The sequence below is a fragment of the Lipophrys pholis genome (assembly GCF_963383615.2).
Source record: "Lipophrys pholis genome assembly, contig: SCAFFOLD_136, whole genome shotgun sequence".
NCBI classification, from domain to species: Eukaryota; Metazoa; Chordata; class Actinopteri; order Blenniiformes; family Blenniidae; genus Lipophrys; species Lipophrys pholis.
Window position 1 is genome coordinate 21,368 of NW_028291854.1, and position 24,045 is coordinate 45,412.

General features: G+C 48.0%; 1 protein-coding gene across 1 annotated transcript in view; it reads left to right on the forward strand.

Moving 5' to 3' along the window:
- LOC308128428 (plakophilin-4-like) overlaps positions 1-24,045 on the forward strand; it is a 54,391-nt gene that overhangs the window by 20,287 nt on the left and 10,059 nt on the right. The window contains exons 6-16 of the mRNA XM_080494123.1: positions 110-255; positions 5,385-5,811; positions 7,273-7,437; positions 8,005-8,182; positions 13,910-14,042; positions 15,559-15,772; positions 17,394-17,577; positions 19,396-19,513; positions 22,139-22,333; positions 22,537-22,710; positions 23,361-23,511. Of these exons, the coding sequence (XP_080350249.1) occupies positions 110-255; positions 5,385-5,811; positions 7,273-7,437; positions 8,005-8,182; positions 13,910-14,042; positions 15,559-15,772; positions 17,394-17,577; positions 19,396-19,513; positions 22,139-22,333; positions 22,537-22,710; positions 23,361-23,511 (2,085 nt within the window). The remainder of the gene's footprint in view (positions 1-109; positions 256-5,384; positions 5,812-7,272; positions 7,438-8,004; positions 8,183-13,909; positions 14,043-15,558; positions 15,773-17,393; positions 17,578-19,395; positions 19,514-22,138; positions 22,334-22,536; positions 22,711-23,360; positions 23,512-24,045) is intronic.

The window sequence follows — 24,045 nt, forward strand, 5'->3', positions numbered from 1 at the left end:
TAGAAACTGTTAGAAACTGATGGTTCCTGTTAGAAACTGTTAGAAACTGCTGAGTCATCAGTGTGTGTAGTAACTGACATTGAACACATGTGACCTTTGACCCCTCCAGGCTCCGGAGGTCACTCGGCCCAGATGACCTCCTACTCCGACAGCGGCTACCAGGACAGTTACTACAGCAGCCACACTGTGGTACGCTCAGAACCACGGGCCTCCTTGTCCCGGAGCCCCAGAGCCGAGGGGCAAGCTTCTGGGCAGGTAGGCCTCACCCCCACACTCCTACACCCTCAGCAGGGGGCAAAGGTCACTGACGGGTCACTGACTCAGCCTCAGCAGGGGGTAAAGGTCACTGATGGGTCACTGACGGGTCACTAACGGGTCACTGACTCAGCCTCAGGAGGGGGTAAAGGTCACTGACGGGTCACTAACGGGTCACTAACGGGTCACTAACGGGTCACTGACTCAGCCTCAGCAGGGGGTAAAGGTCACTGACGGGTCACTGACGGGTCACTAACGGGTCACTGATGGGTCACTGACTCAGCCTCAGCAGGGGGTAAAGGTCACTGACGGGTCACTGACGGGTCACTAACGGGTCACTAACGGGTCACTGACTCAGCCTCAGCAGGGGGTAAAGGTCACTGACGGGTCACTGACGGGTCACTAACGGGTCACTGATGGGTCACTGACTCAGCCTCAGCAGGGGGTAAAGGTCACTGACGGGTCACTAACGGGTCACTGATGGGTCACTGACTCAGCCTCAGCAGGGGGTAAAGGTCACTGACGGGTCACTGACTCAACCTCAGCAGGGGGTAAAGGTCACTGACGGGTCACTGACTCAGCCTCAGCAGGGGGTAAAGGTCACTGACGGGTCACTGACGGGTCACTAACGGGTCACTGATGGGTCACTGACTCAGCCTCAGCAGGGGGTAAAGGTCACTGACGGGTCACTGACTCAACCTCAGCAGGGGGTAAAGGTCACTGACGGGTCACTGACTCAGCCTCAGCAGGGGGTAAAGGTCACTGACGGGTCACTGACTCAGCCTCAGCAGGGGGTTAAGGTCACTGACTCAGCCTCAGCAGGGGGTAAAGGTCACTGACGGGTCACTGACTCAGCCTCAGCAGGGGGTAAAGGTCACTGACGGGTCACTGACTCAACCTCAGCAGGGGGTAAAGGTCACTGACGGGTCACTGACTCAACCTCAGCAGGGGGTAAAGGTCACTGACTCAGCCTCAGCAGGGGGTAAAGGTCACTAACGGGTCACTGACTCAGCCTCAGCAGGGGGTAAAGGTCACTGACTCAACCTCAGCAGGGGGTAAAGGTCACTGACGGGTCACTGACTCAGCCTCAGCAGGGGGTAAAGGTCACTGACTCAACCTCAGCAGGGGGTAAAGGTCACTGACGGGTCACTGACTCAGCCTCAGCAGGGGGTAAAGGTCACTGACGGGTCACTGACTCAGCCTCAGCAGGGGGTAAAGGTCACTGACGGGTCACTGACTCAACCTCAGCAGGGGGTAAAGGTCACTGACGGGTCACTGACTCAACCTCAGCAGGGGGTAAAGGTCACTGACTCAGCCTCAGCAGGGGGTAAAGGTCACTGACGGGTCACTGACTCAACCTCAGCAGGGGGTAAAGGTCACTGACTCAGCCTCAGCAGGGGGTAAAGGTCACTGACGGGTCACTGACTCAGCCTCAGCAGGGGGTAAAGGTCACTGACTCAGCCTCAGCAGGGGGTAAAGGTCACTAACGGGTCACTGACTCAGCCTCAGCAGGGGGTAAAGGTCACTGACTCAACCTCAGCAGGGGGTAAAGGTCACTGACGGGTCACTGACTCAGCCTCAGCAGGGGGTAAAGGTCACTGACTCAGCCTCAGCAGGGGGTAAAGGTCACTGACGGGTCACTGACTCAGCCTCAGCAGGGGGTAAAGGTCACTGACTCAGCCTCAGCAGGGGGTAAAGGTCACTGACGGGTGCTTTTGGTAGTAACACAGTAAAACGTTTGACTCAGATGTTTGAGAATCAGTTCACTGTTTTCTGGTTGTAGAGGAGCTCCTTCTCACCTCCTGTTACTGGACAAGACAGGATTAATGCTGACCGGCCTGCGGGGGGCTCAGTCTGTCCTGTACTGAGGGGTTAATGCTGATCAGTCTGTCCTGTACTGAGGGGTTAATGCTGATCAGTCTGTCCTGTAATGAGGGATTAATGCTGATCTGTCTGTCCTGTACTGAGGGGTTAATGCTGATCAGTCTGTCCTGTAATGAGGGATTAATGCTGATCAGTCTGTCCTGTAATGAGGAGTTAATGCTGATCAGTCTGTCCTGTAATGAGGGATTAATGCTGATCAGTCTGTCCTATACTGAGGGGTTAATGCTGATAATTCTGTCCTGTACTGAGGGGTTAATGCTGATCAATCTGTCCTGTACTGAGGGGTTAATGCTGATCAGTCTGTCCTGTAATGAGGGATTAATGCTGATCAGTCTGTCCTGTAATGAGGGATTAATGCTGATAATTCTGTCCTGTACTGAGGGGTTAATGCTGATCTGTCTGTCCTGTACTGAGGGGTTAATGCTGATAATTCTGTCCTGTAATGAGGGATTAATGCTGATCAGTCTGTCCTGTAATGAGGGATTAATGCTGATCAGTCTGTCCTGTACTGAGGGATTAATGCTGATAATTCTGTCCTGTACTGAGGGGTTAATGCTGATCTGTCTGTCCTGTACTGAGGGGTTAATGCTGATAATTCTGTCCTGTAATGAGGGATTAATGCTGATCAGTCTGTCCTGTAATGAGGGATTAATGCTGATCAGTCTGTCCTGTACAGGGGGATTAATGCTGATCAGTCTGTCCTGTAATGAGGGATTAATGCTGATCAGTCTGTCCTGTAATGAGGAGTTAATGCTGATCAGTCTGTCCTGTAATGAGGGGTTAATGCTGATCTGTCTGTCCTGTACTGAGGGATTAATGCTGATCTGTCTGTCCTGTAATGAGGACTTAATGCTGATCAGTCTATCCTGTAATGAGGAGTTAATGCTGATCAGTCTGTCCTGTACTGAGGGATTAATGCTGATCAGTCTGTCCTGTACTGAGGGATTAATGCTGATCTGTCTGTCCTGTACTGAGGGATTAATGCTGATCAGTCTGTCCTGTAATGAGGGATTAATGCTGATCTGTCTGTCCTGTAATGAGGAGTTAATGCTGATCAGTCTGTCCTGTACTGAGGGATTAATGCTGATCTGTCTGTCCTGTAATGAGGAGTTAATGCTGATCAGTCTGTCCTGTAATGAGGAGTTAATGCTGATCAGTCTGTCCTGTACTGAGGGATTAATGCTGATCTGTCTGTCCTGTAATGAGGAGTTAATGCTGATCAGTCTGTCCTGTAATGAGGAGTTAATGCTGATCAGTCTGTCCTGTACTGAGGAGTTAATGCTGATCTGTCTGTCCTGTACTGAGGGATTAATGCTGATCAGTCTGTCCTGTACTGAGGAGTTAATGCTGATCTGTCTGTCCTGTAATGAGGGGTTAATGCTGATCTGTCTGTCCTGTACTGAGGGATTAATGCTGATCAGTCTGTCCTGTAATGAGGAGTTAATGCTGATCTGTCTGTCCTGTAATGAGGAGTTAATGCTGATCTGTCTGTCCTGTACTGAGGGATTAATGCTGACCAGTCTGTCCTGTAATGAAGAGTTAATGCTGATCTGTCTGTCCTGTACTGAGGGATTAATGCTGATCTGTCTGTCCTGTACTGAGGGATTAATGCTGACCAGTCTGTCCTGTAATGAGGGATTAATGCTGATCAGTCTGTCCTGTACTGAGGGGGTTAATGCTGATCAGTCTGTCCTGTACTGAGGGATTAATGCTGATCTGTCTGTCCTGTACTGAGGGATTAATGCTTATCAGTCTGTCCTGTACTGAGGGGGTTAATGCTGATCAGTCTGTCCTGTAATGAGGGATTAATGCTGATCAGTCTGTCCTGTAATGAGGGATTAATGCTGATCAGTCTGTCCTGTAATGAAGGATTAATGCTGATCAGTCTGTCCTGTACTGAGGGGTTAATGCTGATCAGTGCAGAGACTGATGGGGGCGGAGCCTGTGACTGAGCATGCCCCCCCCCCCCCCCCCCCACCCCCCCCCCCCCCCAGTAAACCAACAGGGTTTGACTGGCGGTCGTATTCTAGTTTTCTTGTCCATATCAGTAGTTTAATCATTTCAGATAGCGTCCGGTTCCTCATCAGTCACTAGAACGTCGCTTCTCTTTATTTTGTTCACGTTTCTAATCTTTTGTTCTCTGCACACGTCTCTGTGCTTTCATTACTAAAACAAGCAACACCGCCCTCCTGTGGCCTGGCAAACTAACTACATGGTGTCAGTGTGTCTGCTGCTGCCATCCAAACAACACCTAGGTGTTGTCAGGAGGAATGTTGTCATGGAAACGGGGCCCAGATGTGCGTCCTGCAGCAGCTGGCTGGACAATGAGCTGCTCCAGTTATTCACTCTTCCTTCAATGGTGAAGAGTCACATGGTCGCAGGGCCCTCCAGGGTCCTCTAGGGTCCTCCAGGGTCCTCCAGGGTCCTCTAGGGTACTTCAGGGTACTTCGGGGTCCTCCTGGGTACTTCAAGGTCCTCCTGGGTCACATGACCAGGGTCCTCCAGAGTCCTGCAGGGTCCTCCTGGGTCCTCCTGGGTCACATGACCCAGGGTCCTTGAGGGTCCTCCAGGGTCCTCCAGGGTCCACCAGGGTCCTCCAGGGTCCTCCAAGGCCCTTCAGGGTCCTCCTGGGTCACATGACCAGGGTCCTCCAGAGTCCTCCAGGGTCACATGACCCAGGGTCCTCCAGGGTACACCAGGGTCCTCCAGGGTCCACCAGGGCCCTTCAGGGTCCTCCAAGGTCCTTCAGGATCCTCCTGGGTCACGTGACCAGGGTCCTCCAGAGTCCTCCAGGGTCCTCCAGGTCCTCCTGGGTCACATGACCCAGGGTCCTCCAGGGTCCACCAGGGTCCGACAAAGGTCCTTCAGGGTCCTGCTGGGTCACATGACCAGGGTCCTCCAGGGTCCTCCAGGGTCCTCCAGGGTCCTCCAGGGTCCTCCAGGGTCCTCCAGGGTCACATGACTGATCTCAGGAGTTTCTTCCTGTGTTGAGTGATTACTTCCAGGCTTGTTGTGGAGAATAAACTAACAGACATAGAAAACCTTTATTCTAATGAGTGAAACGTCCTTCAATGTCTCACTGTTACTAAGACAGATTCCAGGATGAATAGTGACGGTGCAGTAGCAGTGTGTACTTCATGATGAGTTCCTGAAGTGGAGCAGTACAGTGTTGTATGACCTCTGACCTCAGCAGAGGCGGGAGCAGGATGTGACGGTAACAGGTTGTGTGTTTGACTCCTGCCCAGGCGTCCAGCCGGGTGTTACGCAGGATGGCGTCCCTCCCCTCGCGGAGCCAGTCTCCGGGGGCCGGCACCGTCTCTCCTTCCCGCGTCTCCCTGCGGACGTCTCAAGGCAGTACGTACAACTCGCCTGTCCTGTCGGAGCCCAGGCCGCTGGCCGCCGTGTTCCCCGCCACCGGCATGCCACCATCCTGCCCGTCTCCCGGCTCACCGCCCGGCCAGGCCCTGGGCGACAGGGGGGGCCGGCTGGGCTCCACCCTGTCCCTGATGGAGGGGGGTGCTCTGACCGGCTCGCCGCTGCGTTCGGGCATGACGGCAGTACCGCAGCACTACGGCTCCACGCTGCCCCGGCAGAGCCAGCCGCTGGCCTACGGCGCCGACCCCTACGGCCTGTACCAGAGGAACGCCTTGCCCCGGCCTGACAGCCTGATAGGTCAGTGTAACCGCCGCCCGGCCCCTGCCCCACGAGCCCCCGGCCCGACAACCCCACAACCCCCCATCCCCACGATCCCACGATCCCATGACCCCACAACCCCCATCCCCACGACTCCATGACCCCAACAACCCCACGACTCCATGACCCCACAACCCCACAACCCCCCATCCCCACGATCCCATGACCCCAACAACCCCACGACTCCATGACCCCAACAACCCCACGACTCCATGACCCCAACAACCCCACGACTCCATGATCCCACGAGCCCATGACCCCACAACCCCACAACCCCACGACCCTATGACCCCACGACCCCATGACCCCACGACTCCATGACCCCACAACCCCCCATCCCCACAATCCCATGACCCCACGATCCCATGACCCCACAACCCCACAACCCCCCATCCCCACGATCCCATGACCCCACGATCCCATGACCCCACAATCCCATGACCCCACAATCCCATGACCCCACAATCCCATGCCCTAAGCTCCGCCCACTGACCCATACAGGGGTGTTTCCATCTTGAAGCCCTGTGGAGCTTCAGGATGTGATCATCATGGAACTTTCCCTCATGCTGCTCTCTTCCTTTCTACAAGCTCCATCCACCGTGTGTGTGTGTGTGTGTGTGTGTGTGTGTGTGTGTGTGTGTGTGTGTGTGTGTGTGTGTGTGTGTGTGTGTGTGTGTGTGTGTGTGTGTGTGTGTGTGTGTGTGTGTGTGTGTGTGTGTGTGTGTGTGTGTGTGCGTGCCGTGCTAAGTGGCCTGGTCCATCTCCTCAATCCTGACTCCCAGGGATCCTGCTCATCCATAATCCCAGATTACAGCAGCAGATTAGGTTGTTAGTGAGTTTATCTGGTGAGCAGCCCCAACCTGACGTCTTCTAACTTGAAGCCCTTTTAAAAAGAGGAACTTATCCACTTCCTGTTCCTCCAAAACAAAACAACCAGCAACAGAAAACAACATCAGAATGTTGTTGAACATTAAAGGTTCCAAGAATGTTGACAACAACAACAACAACAACAACAACAACAATGATAATAATAATACTAACAATAATAACAACAACGATAATAATAATAATACTAACAATAATAATAACAACGATAATAATAATAATAATAATAATAATAATAATAATAATAACAATAACAACAATAATAATACTAACAACACCAACAACGATAATAATAATAATACTAACAATAATAACAACAACAACAACAACAATAATAACCTAATAATCAACTGCTGGTGTATCGACAGCGGGTCAATAAATGCTCCTCCTCCACCCGAGATGGATAGATAGATAGATAGACAGACAGACAGACAGACAGACAGACAGACAGACAGACAGACAGACAGACAGACAGACACTTCATTTCAAGGTGTTTCAAGTTTGCATGTAAACTTTGTTTGTTTGTTTGTTTGTTTGTTTGTTTGTTTGTTGCAGGTCTACACAGCTCATACGCAGGTCACGGAGGTCACGGAGGTCAGATGGACCCTGAGCTGAGAGCAGCCTTGTCTCCAGACTGTCACATGACCCCAGTGTTCCACAGCCCGATGTACCACAGCCCCACCCATGACCCCCAGGGCTCCCTCTACAGGAGCAACACAGGTACTGCACCTCCATCAGGACCACTCAGAGCAGTGAACAAGGTCACTTTATCTTCATGATGCTTCAATATGGATTTCACTTTAGAATACTGAAACCTGAACAATCGTCTAGTTTGACTTTCTGTGAACAGTGACAGCAGGAGTTCAGGAACATTTACCTGAGGAGACATTTTCAATCATTACTCAGGTCCTGGAGGTGCAGCCCTGCATGTTCTCCAGGTCTCCCTGCTTCAACAGGCTGGTTGCAATGAGCAGCTCGTTATCTGGCTTTGTGCTGAATGTGGTGATGAACCTTCACTGCATTACACAGACCCCCCCCCCCCCCCCAGATTATTACCTCCCTCCCTGAGGTGGAAGTTAATCAGGTGGAAAGCCTTCATCTGTTTAGCCGTTTGGTAACTGAATCTTTCCAGGATGATTTGAGGCTGAAAGCTTGGAGGAGTTTGATCCTGGAGGATCTAAAGAGAGCTTTTACTTTGCTTCAGTTAAAGTTTCAGTGTTGTGGTAGGACACTTGGTAGGAAGGTCCTGACCCGTCTGACTTTTAATTCATGTGTTCATTCCCTGAGGGATGGGGACCCTCCCACGGACCACAAGCCATTGCAGCACACTGCCGTACCAAAGAAGCAGCTACGGACTGAACTCCGCCGCCGTGTACGTGGACTCGTTCTCCCACCACCACTCAGGTCTGGTTGAGCGAGCCATCAGTCCAACGCCGTCCATCGAGAGCATCCACAAGGACCCCAGGTTGGTTCATCTGGTTCATCTTGTTCACCTTGTTCACCTTGTTCATCTTGTTCATCTGGTTCATCTTGTTCATCTTGTTCATCTTGTTCATCTTGTTCACCTTGTTCATCTTGTTCATCTTGTTCATCTGGTTCACCTTGTTCACCTTGTTCACCTTGTTCATCTTGTTCATCTTGTTCACCTTGTTCACCTTGTTCACCTTGTTCATCTGGTTCATCTTGTTCATCTTGTTCATCTGGTTCACCTTGTTCACCTTGTTCACCTTGTTCATCTTGTTCATCTGGTTCACCTTGTTCATCTTGTTCATCTTGTTCATCTTGTTCATACAGTTCATCTGGTTCAACTGATTCATCTTGTTCACCTTGTTCATCTTGTTCATCTTGTTCATCTGGTTCATACAGTTCATCTGGTTCATCTTGTTCATCTGGTTCATACAGTTAATCTGGTTCATCTTGTTCATCTGGTTCATACGGTTCATCTGGTTGATCTGGTTCATACAGTTCATACAGTTCATACAGTTCATCTTGTTCATCTGGTTCATCTTGTTCATCTGGTTCATACAGTTCATCTGGTTCATCTTGTTCATCTGGTTCATACGGTTCATCTGGTTCATCTGGTTCATCTGGTTCATCTGATTCATCTGGTTCATCTGGTTCATCTTGTTCAACTGATTCATCTTGTTCATCTGGTTCATCTGGTTCATCTGGTTCATCTGGTTCATCTTGTTCATCTTGTTCATCTGGTTCATACAGTTCATACAGTTCATACAGTTCATCTGGTTCACCTTGTTCATCTTGTTCATCTTGTTCATCTTGTTCATCTGGTTCATACAGTTCATCTGGTTCATCTTGTTCATCTGGTTCATCTGGTTCATACAGTTCATACAGTTCATCTGGTTCATACGGTTCATCTGGTTCATCTGGTTCATCTTGTTCATCTGGTTCATACAGTTCATCTGGTTCATCTTGTTCATCTGGTTCATACGGTTCATCTTGTTCATCTGGTTCATACAGTTCATACAGTTCATCTGGTTCATACGGTTCATCTGGTTCATCTGGTTCATCTTGTTCATCTTGTTCATCTTGTTCATCTGGTTCATCTTGTTCATCTGGTTCATCTGGTTCATCTTGTTCATCTGGTTCAACTGATTCATCTTGTTCATCTTGTTCATCTGGTTCATACAGTTCATCTGGTTCATCTTGTTCATCTGGTTCATACAGTTCATCTGGTTCATCTTGTTTATCTGGTTCATACGGTTCATCTTGTTCATCTGGTTCATACGGTTCATCTGGTTGATCTGGTTCATACAGTTCATACAGTTCATCTGGTTCACCTTGTTCATCTGGTTCATACAGTTCATCTGGTTCATACGGTTCATACAGCTCATACAGTTTATACAGTTCATCTGGTTCATACGGTTCATCTGGTTCATCTTGTTCATCTGGTTCATCTGGTTCATCTTGTTCATCTGGTTCATCTGGTTCATACAGTTCATACAGTTCATCTGGTTCATCTGGTTCATCTGGTTCACCTTGTTCATACAGTTCATACAGTTCATCTGGTTCATCTGGTTCATACAGTTCATACAGTTCATACAGTTCATCTGGTTCATACGGTTCATACGGTTCATCTGGTTCATCTTGTTCATCTGGTTCATCTGGTTCCTACAGTTCATCTGGTTCATCTGGTTCATCTTGTTCATCTGGTTCATCTGGTTCATCTGGTTCATACAGTTCATCTGGTTCATACAGTTCATACAGTTCATCTGGTTCATCTTGTTCATCTGGTTCATACAGTTCATCTGGTTCATACGGTTCATACGGTTCATCTGGTTCACCTTGTTCATCTTGTTCATCTGGTTCATCTGGTTCATCTGGTTCATACAGTTCATACAAATCATCTGGTTCATCTGGTTCATCTTGTTCATCTGGTTCATCTGGTTCATCTGGTTCCTACAGTTCATACAGTTCATACAGTTCATCTGGTTCATACGGTTCATCTGGTTCATCTTGTTCATCTTGTTCATCTGATTCATCTGATTCATCTTGTTCATCTGGTTCATCTGGTTCATCTGGTTCATCTTGTTCATCTGATTCATCTTGTTCATCTGGTTCATCTGGTTCATCTGGTTAATCTTGTTCATCTTGTTCATACAGTTCATCTGGTTCATCTGGTTCATCTTGTTCATCTGGTTCATACAGTTCATCTGGTTCACCTTGTTCATCTTGTTCATCTGGTTCATCTGATTCATCTGGTTCATCTGATTCATCTGGTTCATCTGGTTCATCTTGTTCATCTGGTTCACCTTTTTAATCTTGTTCATCTTGTTCATCTGGTTCATCTGGTTCACCTTGTTCATCTGGTTCACCTTTTTAATCTTGTTCATCTGGTTCACCTTGTTCATCTTGTTCATCTTGTTCATCTGGTTCATCTTGTTCATCTTGTTCATCTTGTTCATCTGGTTCATCTTGTTCATCTGGTTCATCTTGTTCATCTGGTTCATCTGGTTCAACGGATTCATACGGTTGAATATAATGGAACTAAACTGTCACTTTTGTACTATTACAAGAATCAGATTACTGTCAGTGACCATTATAGAGCATCTTCCTCCTCTACAATCAAATTATAGAGCACATTCCTCCTCTAACATTAGATCATAGAGCATCTTCCTCCTCTAACATCAGATTATAGAGCATCTTCCTCCTCTAATATTAGATTATAGAACATCTTCCTCCACTAACATTAGATTATAGAGCATCTTCCTCCTCTAACATAATATTATAGAACATCTTCCTCCACTAACATTAGATTATAGAGCATCTTCCTCCTCTAACATAATATTATAGAACATCTTCCTCCACTAACATTAGATTATAGAGCATCTTCCTCCTCTAACATTAGATTATAGAACATCTTCCTCCACTAACATTAGATTATAGAGCATCTTCCTCCTCTAACATTAGATTATAGAACATCTTCCTCCTCTAAAATAATATTATAGAGCATCTTCCTCCTCTAACATTAGATTATAGAGCATCTTCCTCCTCTAACATAATATTATAGAACATCTTCCTCCACTAACATTAGATTATAGAGCATCTTCCTCCTCTAACATTAGATTATAGAACGTCGTCCTCCTCTAACATTAGATTATAGAGCATCTTCCTCCTCTAACATTAGATTATAGAGCATCTTCCTCCACTAACATTAGATTATAGAGCATCTTCCTCCTCTAACATAATATTATAGAGCATCTTCCTCCTCTAACATTAGATTATAGAGCATCTTCCTCCTCTAACATTAGATTATAGAGCATCTTCCTCCTCTAACATAATATTATAGAGCATCTTCCTCCTCTAACATAATATTATAGAGCATCTTCCTCCTCTAACATTAGATTATAGAGCATCTTCCTCCTCTAACATTAGATTATAGAGCATCTTCCTCCTCTAACATTAGATTATAGAATGTCGTCCTCCTCTAAAATAATATTATAGAGCATCTTCCTCCTCTAACATAATATTATAGAGCATCTTCCTCCTCTAACATTAGATTATAGAGCATCTTCCTCCTCTAACATTAGATTATAGAGCATCTTCCTCCTCTAACATTAGATTATAGAATGTCGTCCTCCTCTAAAATAATATTATAGAACATCTTCCTCCACTAACATTAGATTATAGAGCATCTTCCTCCTCTAACATTAGATTATAGAGCATCTTCCTCCTCTAACATAATATTATAGAGCATCTTCCTCCACTAACATTAGATTATAGAGCATCTTCCTCCTCTAACATAATATTATAGAGCATCTTCCTCCTCTAACATTAGATTATAGAGCATCTTCCGCCTCTAACATAAGATTATAGAACATCTTCCTCCTCTAACATAATATTATAGAGCATCTTCCTCCTCTAACATTAGATTATAGAGCATCTTCCTCCTCTAACATAATATTATAGAGCATCTTCCTCCACTAACATTAGATTATAGAGCATCTTCCTCCACTAACATTAGATTGTAGAACGTCGTCCTCCTCTAACATTAGATTATAGAGCATCTTCCTCCACTAACATCAGATTATAGAACATCTTCCTCCTCTAACATCCGATTATAGAGCATCTTCCTCCACTAACATTAGATTATAGAGCATCTTCCTCCTCTAACATAAGATTATAGAGCATCCTCCTCCTCTAACATAATATTATAGAACATCTTCCTCCTCTAACATCAGATTATAGAGCATCTTCCTCCACTAACATCAGATCATAGAACATCTTCCTCCTCTAACATAATATTATAGAGCATCTTCCTCCTCTAACATTAGATTATAGAGCATCTTCCTCCTCTAACATAATATTATAGAGCATCTTCCTCCTCTAACATTAGATTATAGAGCATCTTCCTCCTCTAACATAATATTATAGAGCATCTTCCTCCACTAACATTAGATCATAGAACATCTTCCTCCTCTAACATAATATTATAGAGCATCTTCCTCCTCTAACATAATATTATAGAGCATCTTCCTCCACTAACATTAGATTATAGAGCATCTTCCTCCACTAACATTAGATCATAGAACATCTTCCTCCTCTAACATAATATTATAGAGCATCTTCCTCCTCTAACATAATATTATAGAGCATCTTCCTCCACTAACATTAGATTATAGAACATCTTCCTCCACTAACATTAGATAATAGAACATCTTCCTCCTCTAACATAATATTATAGAGCATCTTCCTCCTCTAACATTAGATTATAGAGCATCTTCCTCCTCTAACATAATATTATAGAGCATCTTCCTCCTCTAACATTAGATTATAGAGCATCTTCCTCCTCTAACATAATATTATAGAGCATCTTCCTCCACTAACATTAGATCATAGAACATCTTCCTCCTCTAACATAATATTATAGAGCATCTTCCTCCTCTAACATAATATTATAGAGCATCTTCCTCCACTAACATTAGATTATAGAGCATCTTCCTCCACTAACGTTAGATTATAGAACATCTTCCTCCACTAACATTAGATCATAGAACATCTTCCTCCTCTAACATAATATTATAGAGCATCTTCCTCCTCTAACATTAGATTATAGAGCATCTTCCTCCTCTAACATAATATTATAGAGCATCTTCCTCCTCTAACATTAGATTATAGAGCATCTTCCTCCTCTAACATAATATTATAGAGCATCTTCCTCCTCTAACATTAGATTATAGAGCATCTTCCTCCACTAACATCAGATTATAGAACATCTTCCTCCTCTAACATTAGATTATAGAGCATCTTCCTCCACTAACATAATATTATAGAGCATCTTCCTCCTCTAAAATAATATTATAGAGCATCTTCCTCCACTAACATTAGATCATAGAACATCTTCCTCCTCTAACATAATATTATAGAGCATCTTCCTCCTCTAACATAATATTATAGAGCATCTTCCTCCTCTAAAATAATATTATAGAGCATCTTCCTCCACTAACATCAGATCATAGAACATCTTCCTCCTCTAACATAATATTATAGAGCATCTTCCTCCACTAACATTAGATTATAGAGCATCTTCCTCCTCTAACATAAGATTATAGAGCATCTTCCTCCTCTAACATAATATTATAGAGCATCTTCCTCCTCTAACACTCTGCTAGAATGTAATCAGAACCCAACCCTAACCCTAAGAGAGCTGACCCCTCTTCCTCTTGGTCCTCAGAGAGTTTGCGTGGCGTGATCCAGAGCTGCCGGAGGTCATCCACATGCTGCAGCATCACTTCCCGTCCGTCCAGGCCAACGCCGCCGCCTACCTGCAGCACCTGTGCTACGGAGACAACCGGGTGAAGCTGGAGGTGAGGGGGGTCTGGAGGGACGACAGGACCAGACCACATCCCTGACTGTTACTATGACAACCATCTCCTGACTCCGAGGGCTCAGAGAAACGGTTTATCACCAACATCACTGAGAAGGACTGACAGGATGTTTTCCAGAGGGGATTTTCTGGAGGTGTCAGTTTAATGGTGCAACTCCGACTCAGAGTTAATGAAGCTGCTTGTTTGTCACATTGTAGGAGAGACGTGACGTGACAGACCGAGTGTTGGGATCAGTCTGTCAGTCCTTCTCAGGGCTTTATCGGTTCAGGACTCGCAGCCAGAGCGATGTCTGCTCTAGGAAACATGTCGCTCTGTGCTTCCAGAGCAGCTCCAGAAAACATGGCACTCTGTGCTTGGTGAGGAGCTGGAGGCACAATGGCTCTGTGAGCAAGAAACCATCGTCCTCTTAGTCTGAGGCTGTTCTTTCTCATTGTTAATGCTGGTCACTACCATGAGGAGTTAGTTCATGAGGGGTTAGTCATGGAGTTAGTCCATGAGGAGGTAGTTCATGGGGAGTTAGTTCCTGGGCGTCATCATGAGGAGTTAGTCCATGTGGAGTTAGTCCATGATGAGTTAATCCATGGGGAGTTAGTCCATGATGAGTTAATCCATGGGGAGTTAATCCACGGGAAGTTAGTCCATGAGGGTTTAGTCATGAGGAGTTGGTTCATGGGGCATTAATCACCCTAACCCATGAGGAGTTACTCATGGAGTTCGTCCATGAGGAGTTAATTCCTGGGCATAAATTATGAGGAGTTGGTCCACAAGGAGTTAGTCCATGAGGGGGGGGGGGGGGGTAGTCATGAGGAGTTAGTTCCTGGGGAGTTAGTCCATGGAGGGTTATTTCCTTTGCTTCATTGTGAGGAGTTGGTCCATAAGGAGTTAGTTCCTGTAATTCATCATGCGGAGTTAGTTCCTGGCTTTCATTGTGAGGAGTTAGTCCATGACGAGTTAGTTCCTGGACATAGATTATGAGGAGATGGTCCATGTGGAGTTGGTCCACGGGGAGTTAGTCCGTTGTGGGGGGGGGGGGGGGTAGTCATGAGGAGTTGGTCATGGGGAGTTAGTTCCTGGGGAGTTAGTCCATGGGGAGTTAGTTCTTGGGCTTCATCGTGAGCAGTTAGTCCATGGGGAGTTAGTTCCTGTACTTCCTCGTGAGGAGTTGGTCCATGAGGAGTTAGTTCCTGGCCTTCATTATGAGGGGTTAGTCCGTGAAGAGTTGGTTCTTGGGCTTCATCGTGAGGAGTTAGTCTATGATGAGTTAGTTCCTTGGCTTCATTAGCAGGAGTTAGTCCATGTGGCGTTAGTTCCTGGGCTTCATCATGAGGAGTTAGTCCATGGGGAGTTTGTCCGTGAGGAGTTAGTTCCTGTTCTTCATCACGAGGAGTTAGTCCATGGGGGGGTTAGTTCAGGGGGAGTTAGTTCCTGGGTGTCATCCTGAGGAGTTAGTCCATGGGGAGTTAGTTCCTGGCCCTCACACTGTCTTGGTCTCCAGGTGAGTCACCTGGGGGGGATCCAGCACCTGGTGGACCTGCTGGACCACAAGGTGTCGGAGGTCCAGAAGAGTTCCTGCGGAGCCCTAAGGAACCTGGTCTACGGCAAAGCCACCGACAACAACAAGGTCGCGCTGAGGAACTGCGGCGGTGTGCCGGCTTTGCTCCGCCTCCTCCGCAAGACCACCGACAACGACGTCCGAGAGCTCGTCACCGGTATGTGGTGTCTGCTGCCCTGTAATCCGAGTAGTCCTAGTAATCCTGTAATCATAGTAATCCTTGTAATCCTGTAATCCACAAATCCTGTAATCCTAGTAATCCTAGTACTCCTATAATCCTAGTAATTCAGTACTGCTGTAATCCTGGTAATCCTGGTAATCCTGTAATCCTAGTAATTCAGTAATCTTGTAATCCTAGTAATCCTGTAATCCTAGTAATCCTGTAATTCTGGTAATCCTGTAATCCTAGTAATTCAGTAATCTTGTAATCCTAGTAATCCTGTAATCCTAGTAATCCTGTAATTCTGGTAATCCTGTAATCCTAGTAATTCAGTAATCTTGTAATCCTAGTAATCTTGTAATCCTAGTAATCCTGTAATCCTAGTAATCCTGTAATTCTAACAGGAAACGAAAAGTTGACGGCTGGTCAGAATGGATGTGTAGAAAAGGAAGGATTTGATTGGTTGATGGTTTTCTGGTCTGAGCTGCTTATTTAGTTTATTTAGTTTATTTAGTTTAGTTTCTTTCTTTTCTTTTCTTTAGTTCATTTTAGTTTATTTAGTTTAGTTTAGTTTAGTTGGTTTAAAAACTGGCCTTTAATATGAAAACAATCAAAAGTACTCCAGGTAGTAACAGGAGGAGGATCAATACATCAACTGGTGACTGAGTCTGATTCACACCAGCATGTACAGCTTCAATCGGTTGTCCCTGTACAGGCGTCCTGTGTTGGCTGACACGTTGTCCCTGTACAGGCGTCCTGTGTTGGCTGATACGTTGTCCCTGTACAGGCGTCCTGTGTTGGCTGATACGTTGTCCCTGTACAGGCGTCCTGTGTTGGCTGACACGTTGTCCCTGTACAGGCGTCCTGTGTTGGCTGATACGTTGTCCCTGTACAGGCGTCCTGTGTTGGCTGATACGTTGTCCCTGTACAGGCGTCCTGTGTTGGCTGATACGTTGTCCCTGTACAGGCGTCCTGTGTTGGCTGCTGATACGTTGTCCCTGTACAGGCGTCCTGTGTTGGCTGATACGTTGTCCCTGTACAGGCGTCCTGTGTTGGCTGATACGTTGTCCCTGTACAGGCGTCCTGTGTTGGCTGATACGTTGTCCCTGTACAGGCGTCCTGTGTTGGCTGATACGTTGTCCCTGTACAGGCGTCCTGTGTTGGCTGATACGTTGTCCCTGTACAGGCGTCCTGTGTTGGCTGACACGTTGTCCCTGTACAGGCGTCCTGTGTTGGCTGATACGTTGTCCCTGTACAGGCGTCCTGTGTTGGCTGATACGTTGTCCCTGTACAGGCGTCCTGTGTTGGCTGACACGTTGTCCCTGTACAGGCGTCCTGTGTTGGCTGACACGTTGTCCCTGTACAGGCGTCCTGTGTTGGCTGATACGTTGTCCCTGTACAGGCGTCCTGTGTTGGCTGATACGTTGTCCCTGTACAGGCGTCCTGTGTTGGCTGATACGTTGTCCCTGTACAGGCGTCCTGTGTTGGCTGACACGTTGTCCCTGTACAGGCGTCCTGTGTTGGCTGATACGTTGTCCCTGTACAGGCGTCCTGTGTTGGCTGACACGTTGTCCCTGTACAGGCGTCCTGTGTTGGCTGATACGTTGTCCCTGTACAGGCGTCCTGTGGAACCTGTCGTCCTGCGACGCAGTGAAGATGACCATCATCAGAGACGCTCTGAGCACGCTCACCAACACCGTGGTCATTCCTCACTCTGGCTGGAGCAGCTTGACGCATCGGGACGAGCACAAGGTCAAGTTCCAGTCCTCACTCCTGCTGCGCAACACCACCGGGTGCCTCAGGTGAGTCACTGCTACACCACCTGTATAACACCATCTCTACACCACCTGTATAACACCTGTAAAACACCTGTATAACACCACCGGGTGCCTCAGGTGAGTCACTGCTACACCACCTGTATAACACCATCTCTACACCACCTGTATAACACCTGTAAAACACCTGTATAACACCACCGGGTGCCTCAGGTGAGTCACTGCTACACCACCTGTATAACACCATCTCTACACCACCTGTATAACACCTGTAAAACACCTGTATAACACCACCGGGTGCCTCAGGTGAGTCACTGCTACACCACCTGTATAACACCATCTCTACACCACCTGTATAACACCTGTAAAACACCTGTATAACACCACCGGGTGCCTCAGGTGAGTCACTGCTACACCACCTGTATAACACCATCTCTACACCACCTGTATAACACCTGTAAAACACCTGTATAACACCACCGGGTGCCTCAGGTGAGTCACTGCTACACCACCTGTATAACACCATCTCTACACCACCTGTATAACACCTGTATAACACCTGTACACCACTTCTACATCACCTGTACACCACCTGTATAACACCTGTAAACCACTTCTATATAACTTGTACACCACCTGTATAACACCACCAGCTGCCTCAGGTGAGTCACCTGTACACCACCTGTATAACACCACCTGTAAATTACCACCTGTATAACATCATCTCTACACCACCTGTATAACACCTGTACACCACCTGTATAACACCTGTACACCACTTCTATATAACTTGTACACCACCTGTATAACACCACCAGCTGCCTCAGGTGAGTCACCTGTACACCACCTGTATAACACCACCTGTAAATTACCACCTGTATAACATCATCTCTACACCACCTGTATAACACCTGTACACCACCTGTATAACACCACCTGTACACTACCTGTATAACACCTGTACACCACTTCTACATCACCTGTACACCACCTGTATAACACCTGTATAACACCTGTACACCACTTCTACATCACCTGTACACCACCTGTATAACACCACCAGCTGCCTCAGGTGAGTCACCTGTACACCACCTGTATAACACCACCTGTAAATTACCACCTGTATAACATCATCTCTACACCACCTGTATAACACCTGTAAAACACCTGTATAACACCACCTGTACACTACCTGTATAACACCTGTACACCACTTCTATATCACCTGTATACCACCTGTATAACACCACCTGTATAACACCTGTATAACCTCACCTGTAAATCACTATCTGTACACGACCTGTACAACACCTGTACAACACCTGTATAACACCATCAGCAAACCACCGCCTGTACACCATCTGTACATGTGTGATATGTACTGTACATATCACAATATTTACACAGAAACTGTCTCAGTACTTCAACCAGTTATAAAATAATTCCTTGCACACACACACACACACACACACACACACACACACACACACACACACACACACACACACACACACACACACACACACACACACACACACACACACACACACAATGTTTTCTCCTCACACACACACTGCTGTGATGCAGTGATGGATGCTGCAGCAATGCATTGTGGGAGTGTCTAATCGTGTCAGCTCTCCATTAGCAGCGGAAGCTTCCGATTGGACAACGGCTCCTCCTTTACTGTCTCTAGGCAGGTTTGAACCCCCCGTGTGGTGGAATCCTGGTACTGCAGTTCATGCTCATGCTCATGCTCATTCTGTGTGTGTGTGTGTGTGTGTGTGTGTGTGTGTGTGTGTGTGTGTGTGTGTGTGTGTGTGTGTGTGTGTGTGTGTGTGTGTCTAGGAACCTGAGCTCAGCGGGGGAGGAGGCGAGGAGTCAGCTGCGTTGCTGTGAAGGTCTGGTGGACTCGCTGCTCCACGTTCTCCGGGCCTGCGTCAACACCGCCGACTACGACAGCAAGGTACCACGGAGTACTACTGACATGAGTAGTACTACTAACATGAGTGGTGGTACCACCTAGCACTACTGACATGAGTAGTACTACTGACAATCATGTCAGTAGTACGACTGACAAGGTGGAGGTAGAGTAAAGTTCACCATCTAGCTACTGTCTGATAGACTCCACCAGGAGGTGGAGCTACTGTCTGATAGACTCCACCAGGAGGTGGAGCTACTGTCTAATAGACTCCTCCTGCAGGTGGAGCTACTGTCTAATAGACTCCTCCTGCAGGTGGAGCTACTGTCTGATAGACTCCACCAGGAGGTGGAGCTACTGTCTAATAGACTCCTCCTGCAGGTGGAGCTACTGTCTAATAGACTCCTCCTGCAGGTGGAGCTACTGTCTGATAGACTCCTCCTGCAGGTGGAGCTACTGTCTAATAGACTCCTCCTGCAGGTGGAGCTACTGTCTGATAGACTCCACCAGGAGGTGGAGCTACTGTCTGATAGACTCCACCAGGAGGTGGAGCTACTGTCTAATAGACTCCTCCTGCAGGTGGAGCTACTGTCTAATAGACTCCTCCTGCAGGTGGAGCTACTGTCTAATAGACTCCTCCTGCAGGTGGAGCTACTGTCTAATAGACTCCGCCAGGAGGTGGAGCTACTGTCTAATAGACTCCTCCTGCAGGTGGAGCTACTGTCTAATAGACTCCGCCAGGAGGTGGAGCTACTGTCTAATAGACTCCTCCTGCAGGTGGAGCTACTGTCTGATAGACTCCGCCAGGAGGTGGAGCTACTGTCTGATAGACGCCTCCTGGAGGTGGAGCTACTGTCTGATAGACTCCTCCTGGAGGTGGAGCTACTGTCTAATAGACTCCTCCTGGAGGTGGAGCTACTGTCTGATAGACTCCGCCAGGAGGTGGAGCTACTGTCTGATAGACTCCTCCTGCAGGTGGAGCTACTGTCTGATAGACGCCTCCTGGAGGTGGAGCTACTGTCTGATAGACGCCTCCTGCAGGTGGAGCTACTGTCTGATAGACGCCTCCTGGAGGTGGAGCTACTGTCTGATAGACGCCTCCTGGAGGTGGAGCTACTGTCTGATAGACTCCTCCTGGAGGTGGAGCTACTGTCTAATAGACTCCTCCTGGAGGTGGAGCTACTGTCTGATAGACTCCGCCAGGAGGTGGAGCTACTGTCTGATAGACTCCTCCTGCAGGTGGAGCTACTGTCTGATAGACGCCTCCTGGAGGTGGAGCTACTGTCTGATAGACGCCTCCTGCAGGTGGAGCTACTGTCTGATAGACGCCTCCTGGAGGTGGAGCTACTGTCTGATAGACGCCTCCTGGAGGTGGAGCTACTGTCTGATAGACTCCTCCTGCAGGTGGAGCTACTGTCTAATAGACTCCTCCTGCAGGTGGAGCTACTGTCTGATAGACTCCACCAGGAGGTGGAGCTACTGTCTAATAGACTCCTCCTGCAGGTGGAGCTACTGTCTAATAGACTCCTCCTGCAGGTGGAGCTACTGTCTGATAGACTCCTCCTGCAGGTGGAGCTACTGTCTAATAGACTCCTCCTGCAGGTGGAGCTACTGTCTGATAGACTCCACCAGGAGGTGGAGCTACTGTCTGATAGACTCCACCAGGAGGTGGAGCTACTGTCTAATAGACTCCTCCTGCAGGTGGAGCTACTGTCTAATAGACTCCTCCTGCAGGTGGAGCTACTGTCTAATAGACTCCTCCTGCAGGTGGAGCTACTGTCTAATAGACTCCGCCAGGAGGTGGAGCTACTGTCTAATAGACTCCTCCTGCAGGTGGAGCTACTGTCTAATAGACTCCGCCAGGAGGTGGAGCTACTGTCTAATAGACTCCTCCTGCAGGTGGAGCTACTGTCTGATAGACTCCGCCAGGAGGTGGAGCTACTGTCTGATAGACGCCTCCTGGAGGTGGAGCTACTGTCTGATAGACTCCTCCTGGAGGTGGAGCTACTGTCTAATAGACTCCTCCTGGAGGTGGAGCTACTGTCTGATAGACTCCGCCAGGAGGTGGAGCTACTGTCTGATAGACTCCTCCTGCAGGTGGAGCTACTGTCTGATAGACGCCTCCTGGAGGTGGAGCTACTGTCTGATAGACGCCTCCTGCAGGTGGAGCTACTGTCTGATAGACGCCTCCTGGAGGTGGAGCTACTGTCTGATAGACGCCTCCTGGAGGTGGAGCTACTGTCTGATAGACTCCTCCTGGAGGTGGAGCTACTGTCTAATAGACTCCTCCTGGAGGTGGAGCTACTGTCTGATAGACTCCGCCAGGAGGTGGAGCTACTGTCTGATAGACTCCTCCTGCAGGTGGAGCTACTGTCTGATAGACGCCTCCTGGAGGTGGAGCTACTGTCTGATAGACGCCTCCTGCAGGTGGAGCTACTGTCTGATAGACGCCTCCTGGAGGTGGAGCTACTGTCTGATAGACGCCTCCTGGAGGTGGAGCTACTGTCTGATAGACTCCTCCTGGAGGTGGAGCTACTGTCTGATAGACTCCTCCTGCAGGTGGAGCTACTGTCTAATAGACTCCTCCTGCAGGTGGAGCTACTATACACTCTTGTAGTCTGTCTCCCGGGGCGTCTCTGACATCACTGTGGTCTGTCCCCGTATCGTCAGATCGTGGAGAACAGCGTGTGCACCTTGAGGAACCTGTCGTACCGGCTGGAGGTGGAGATGCCCTCCTCCCGTCTCCTTGGCAACCAGGAGCTGGACACCCTGCTGGGCTTCTCATCACCAAGCAAGGAGCTGGACTACTTGTGCTGGGGCAAGAGGAGGCGGGGCCGGAAGAGGGGGGGCTGGCCTGATGGCAAGGTACCCTGGGGGGTGAGGGGTTTCTTGAGGGTCTAACCCGAACCCACAAATCTCTAGTTACGTACATGATGATGGTGTGTGTGTGTGTGTGTGTGTGTGTGTGTGTGTGTGTGTGTGTGTGTGTGTGTGTGTGTGTGTGTGTGTGTGTGTGTGTGTGTGTGTGTGTGTGTGTGTGTGTGTGTGCGTGCGTGTTTGTGTGTCAGTGGGACGGCGGGGGTCCAGTCCCAGGGTTGTCCCAGTCCCTGCGGGGGGCGGAGCTTCTCTGGCACCCGATGGTGGTGAAGCCGTACCTCAACCTGCTGGCTGAGAGCTCCAACCCCGCTACACTAGAGGGCGCCGCAGGCTCGCTGCAGAACCTTTCCGCTGGAAACTGGAAGGTAGGACAGACTGCTGGGTGACAGGGTCCTGGAGGTCCTGGTGGTCCTGGAGGTAGTGGAGGTCCTGGAGGTCCTGGAGGTAGTGGAGGTAGTGGAGGTCCTGGAGGTCCTGGAGGTAGTGGAGGTCCTGGAGGTCCTGGAGGTAGTGGAAGTAGTGGAGGTAGTGAAGGTCCTGGAGGTAGTGGAAGTAGTGGAGGTAGTGGAGGTCCTGGAGGTAGTGGAAGTCCTGGAGGTCCTGGAGGTAGTGGAAGTAGTGGAGGTCCTGGAGGTAGTGGAAGTCCTGGAGGTCCTGGAGGTAGTGGAAGTCCTGGAGGTAGTGGAAGTCCTGGAGGTCCTGGAGGTAGTGGAAGTAGTGGAGGTCCTGGAGGTAGTGGAGATCCTAGAGGTAGTGGAGGTAGTGGAGGTCCTGGAGGTCCTGGACGTAGTGGAGGTAGTGGAGGTCCTGGAGGTCCTGGAAGTAGTGGAGGTCCTGGAGGTCCTGGAAGTAGTGGAGGTAGTGGAGGTCATGAGGTAACTGCAACTGAAGGCCTTTGTGTGTGTGTGTGTGTGTGTGTGTGTGTGTGTGTGTGTGTGTGTGTGTGTGTGTGTGTGTGTGTGTGTGTGTGTGTGTGTGTGTGTGTGTGTGTGTGTGTGTGTGTGTGTGTGTGTAGTTCTCAGCCTACATCCGGGCAGCAGTGAGGAAGGAGAAAGGTCTTCCTATCCTGGTGGAGCTGCTCAGGATGGACAACGACCGGGTGGTCTGCTCCGTCGCCACGGCGCTGAGGAACATGGCTCTGGACAGCCGCAACAAGGAACTGATAGGTACACACACGTCTCACTCCTTAGATTAACCCCCCAAATAAATAGAGGGTAAGACCAGACCAGACCAGACCAGACCAGACCAGACCAGACCAGACCAGAGCAGATATGTAGTGTAAGTGTGAGGGAGATTCAAAACCAGAGTTAATCCTGAAGTTACCTGGATAAGAGAAAACTAGAGTTAATCCTTAAATTAATGCAGAAGCTAAAACTAGAGTTAATCCTGAAGTTACCTAGATAAGAGAAAACCAGGGTTAATACTTAAATTAACCAAGAAGCTAAAACCAGAGTTAATCTTTAAATTAATCCAGAAGCTAAAACTAGAGTTGATCCTGAAATTAATCCAGAAGCTAAAACTAGAGTTAATCTTTAAATTAATCCAGAAGCTAAAACCAGAGTTGATCCTGAAGTTAATCCAGAAGCTAAAACTAGAGTTGATCCTGAAGTTAATCCAGAAGCTAAAACTAGAGTTGATCCTGAAGTTAATCCAGAAGCTAAAACTAGAGTTAATCTATAAATTAATCCAGAAGCTAAAAC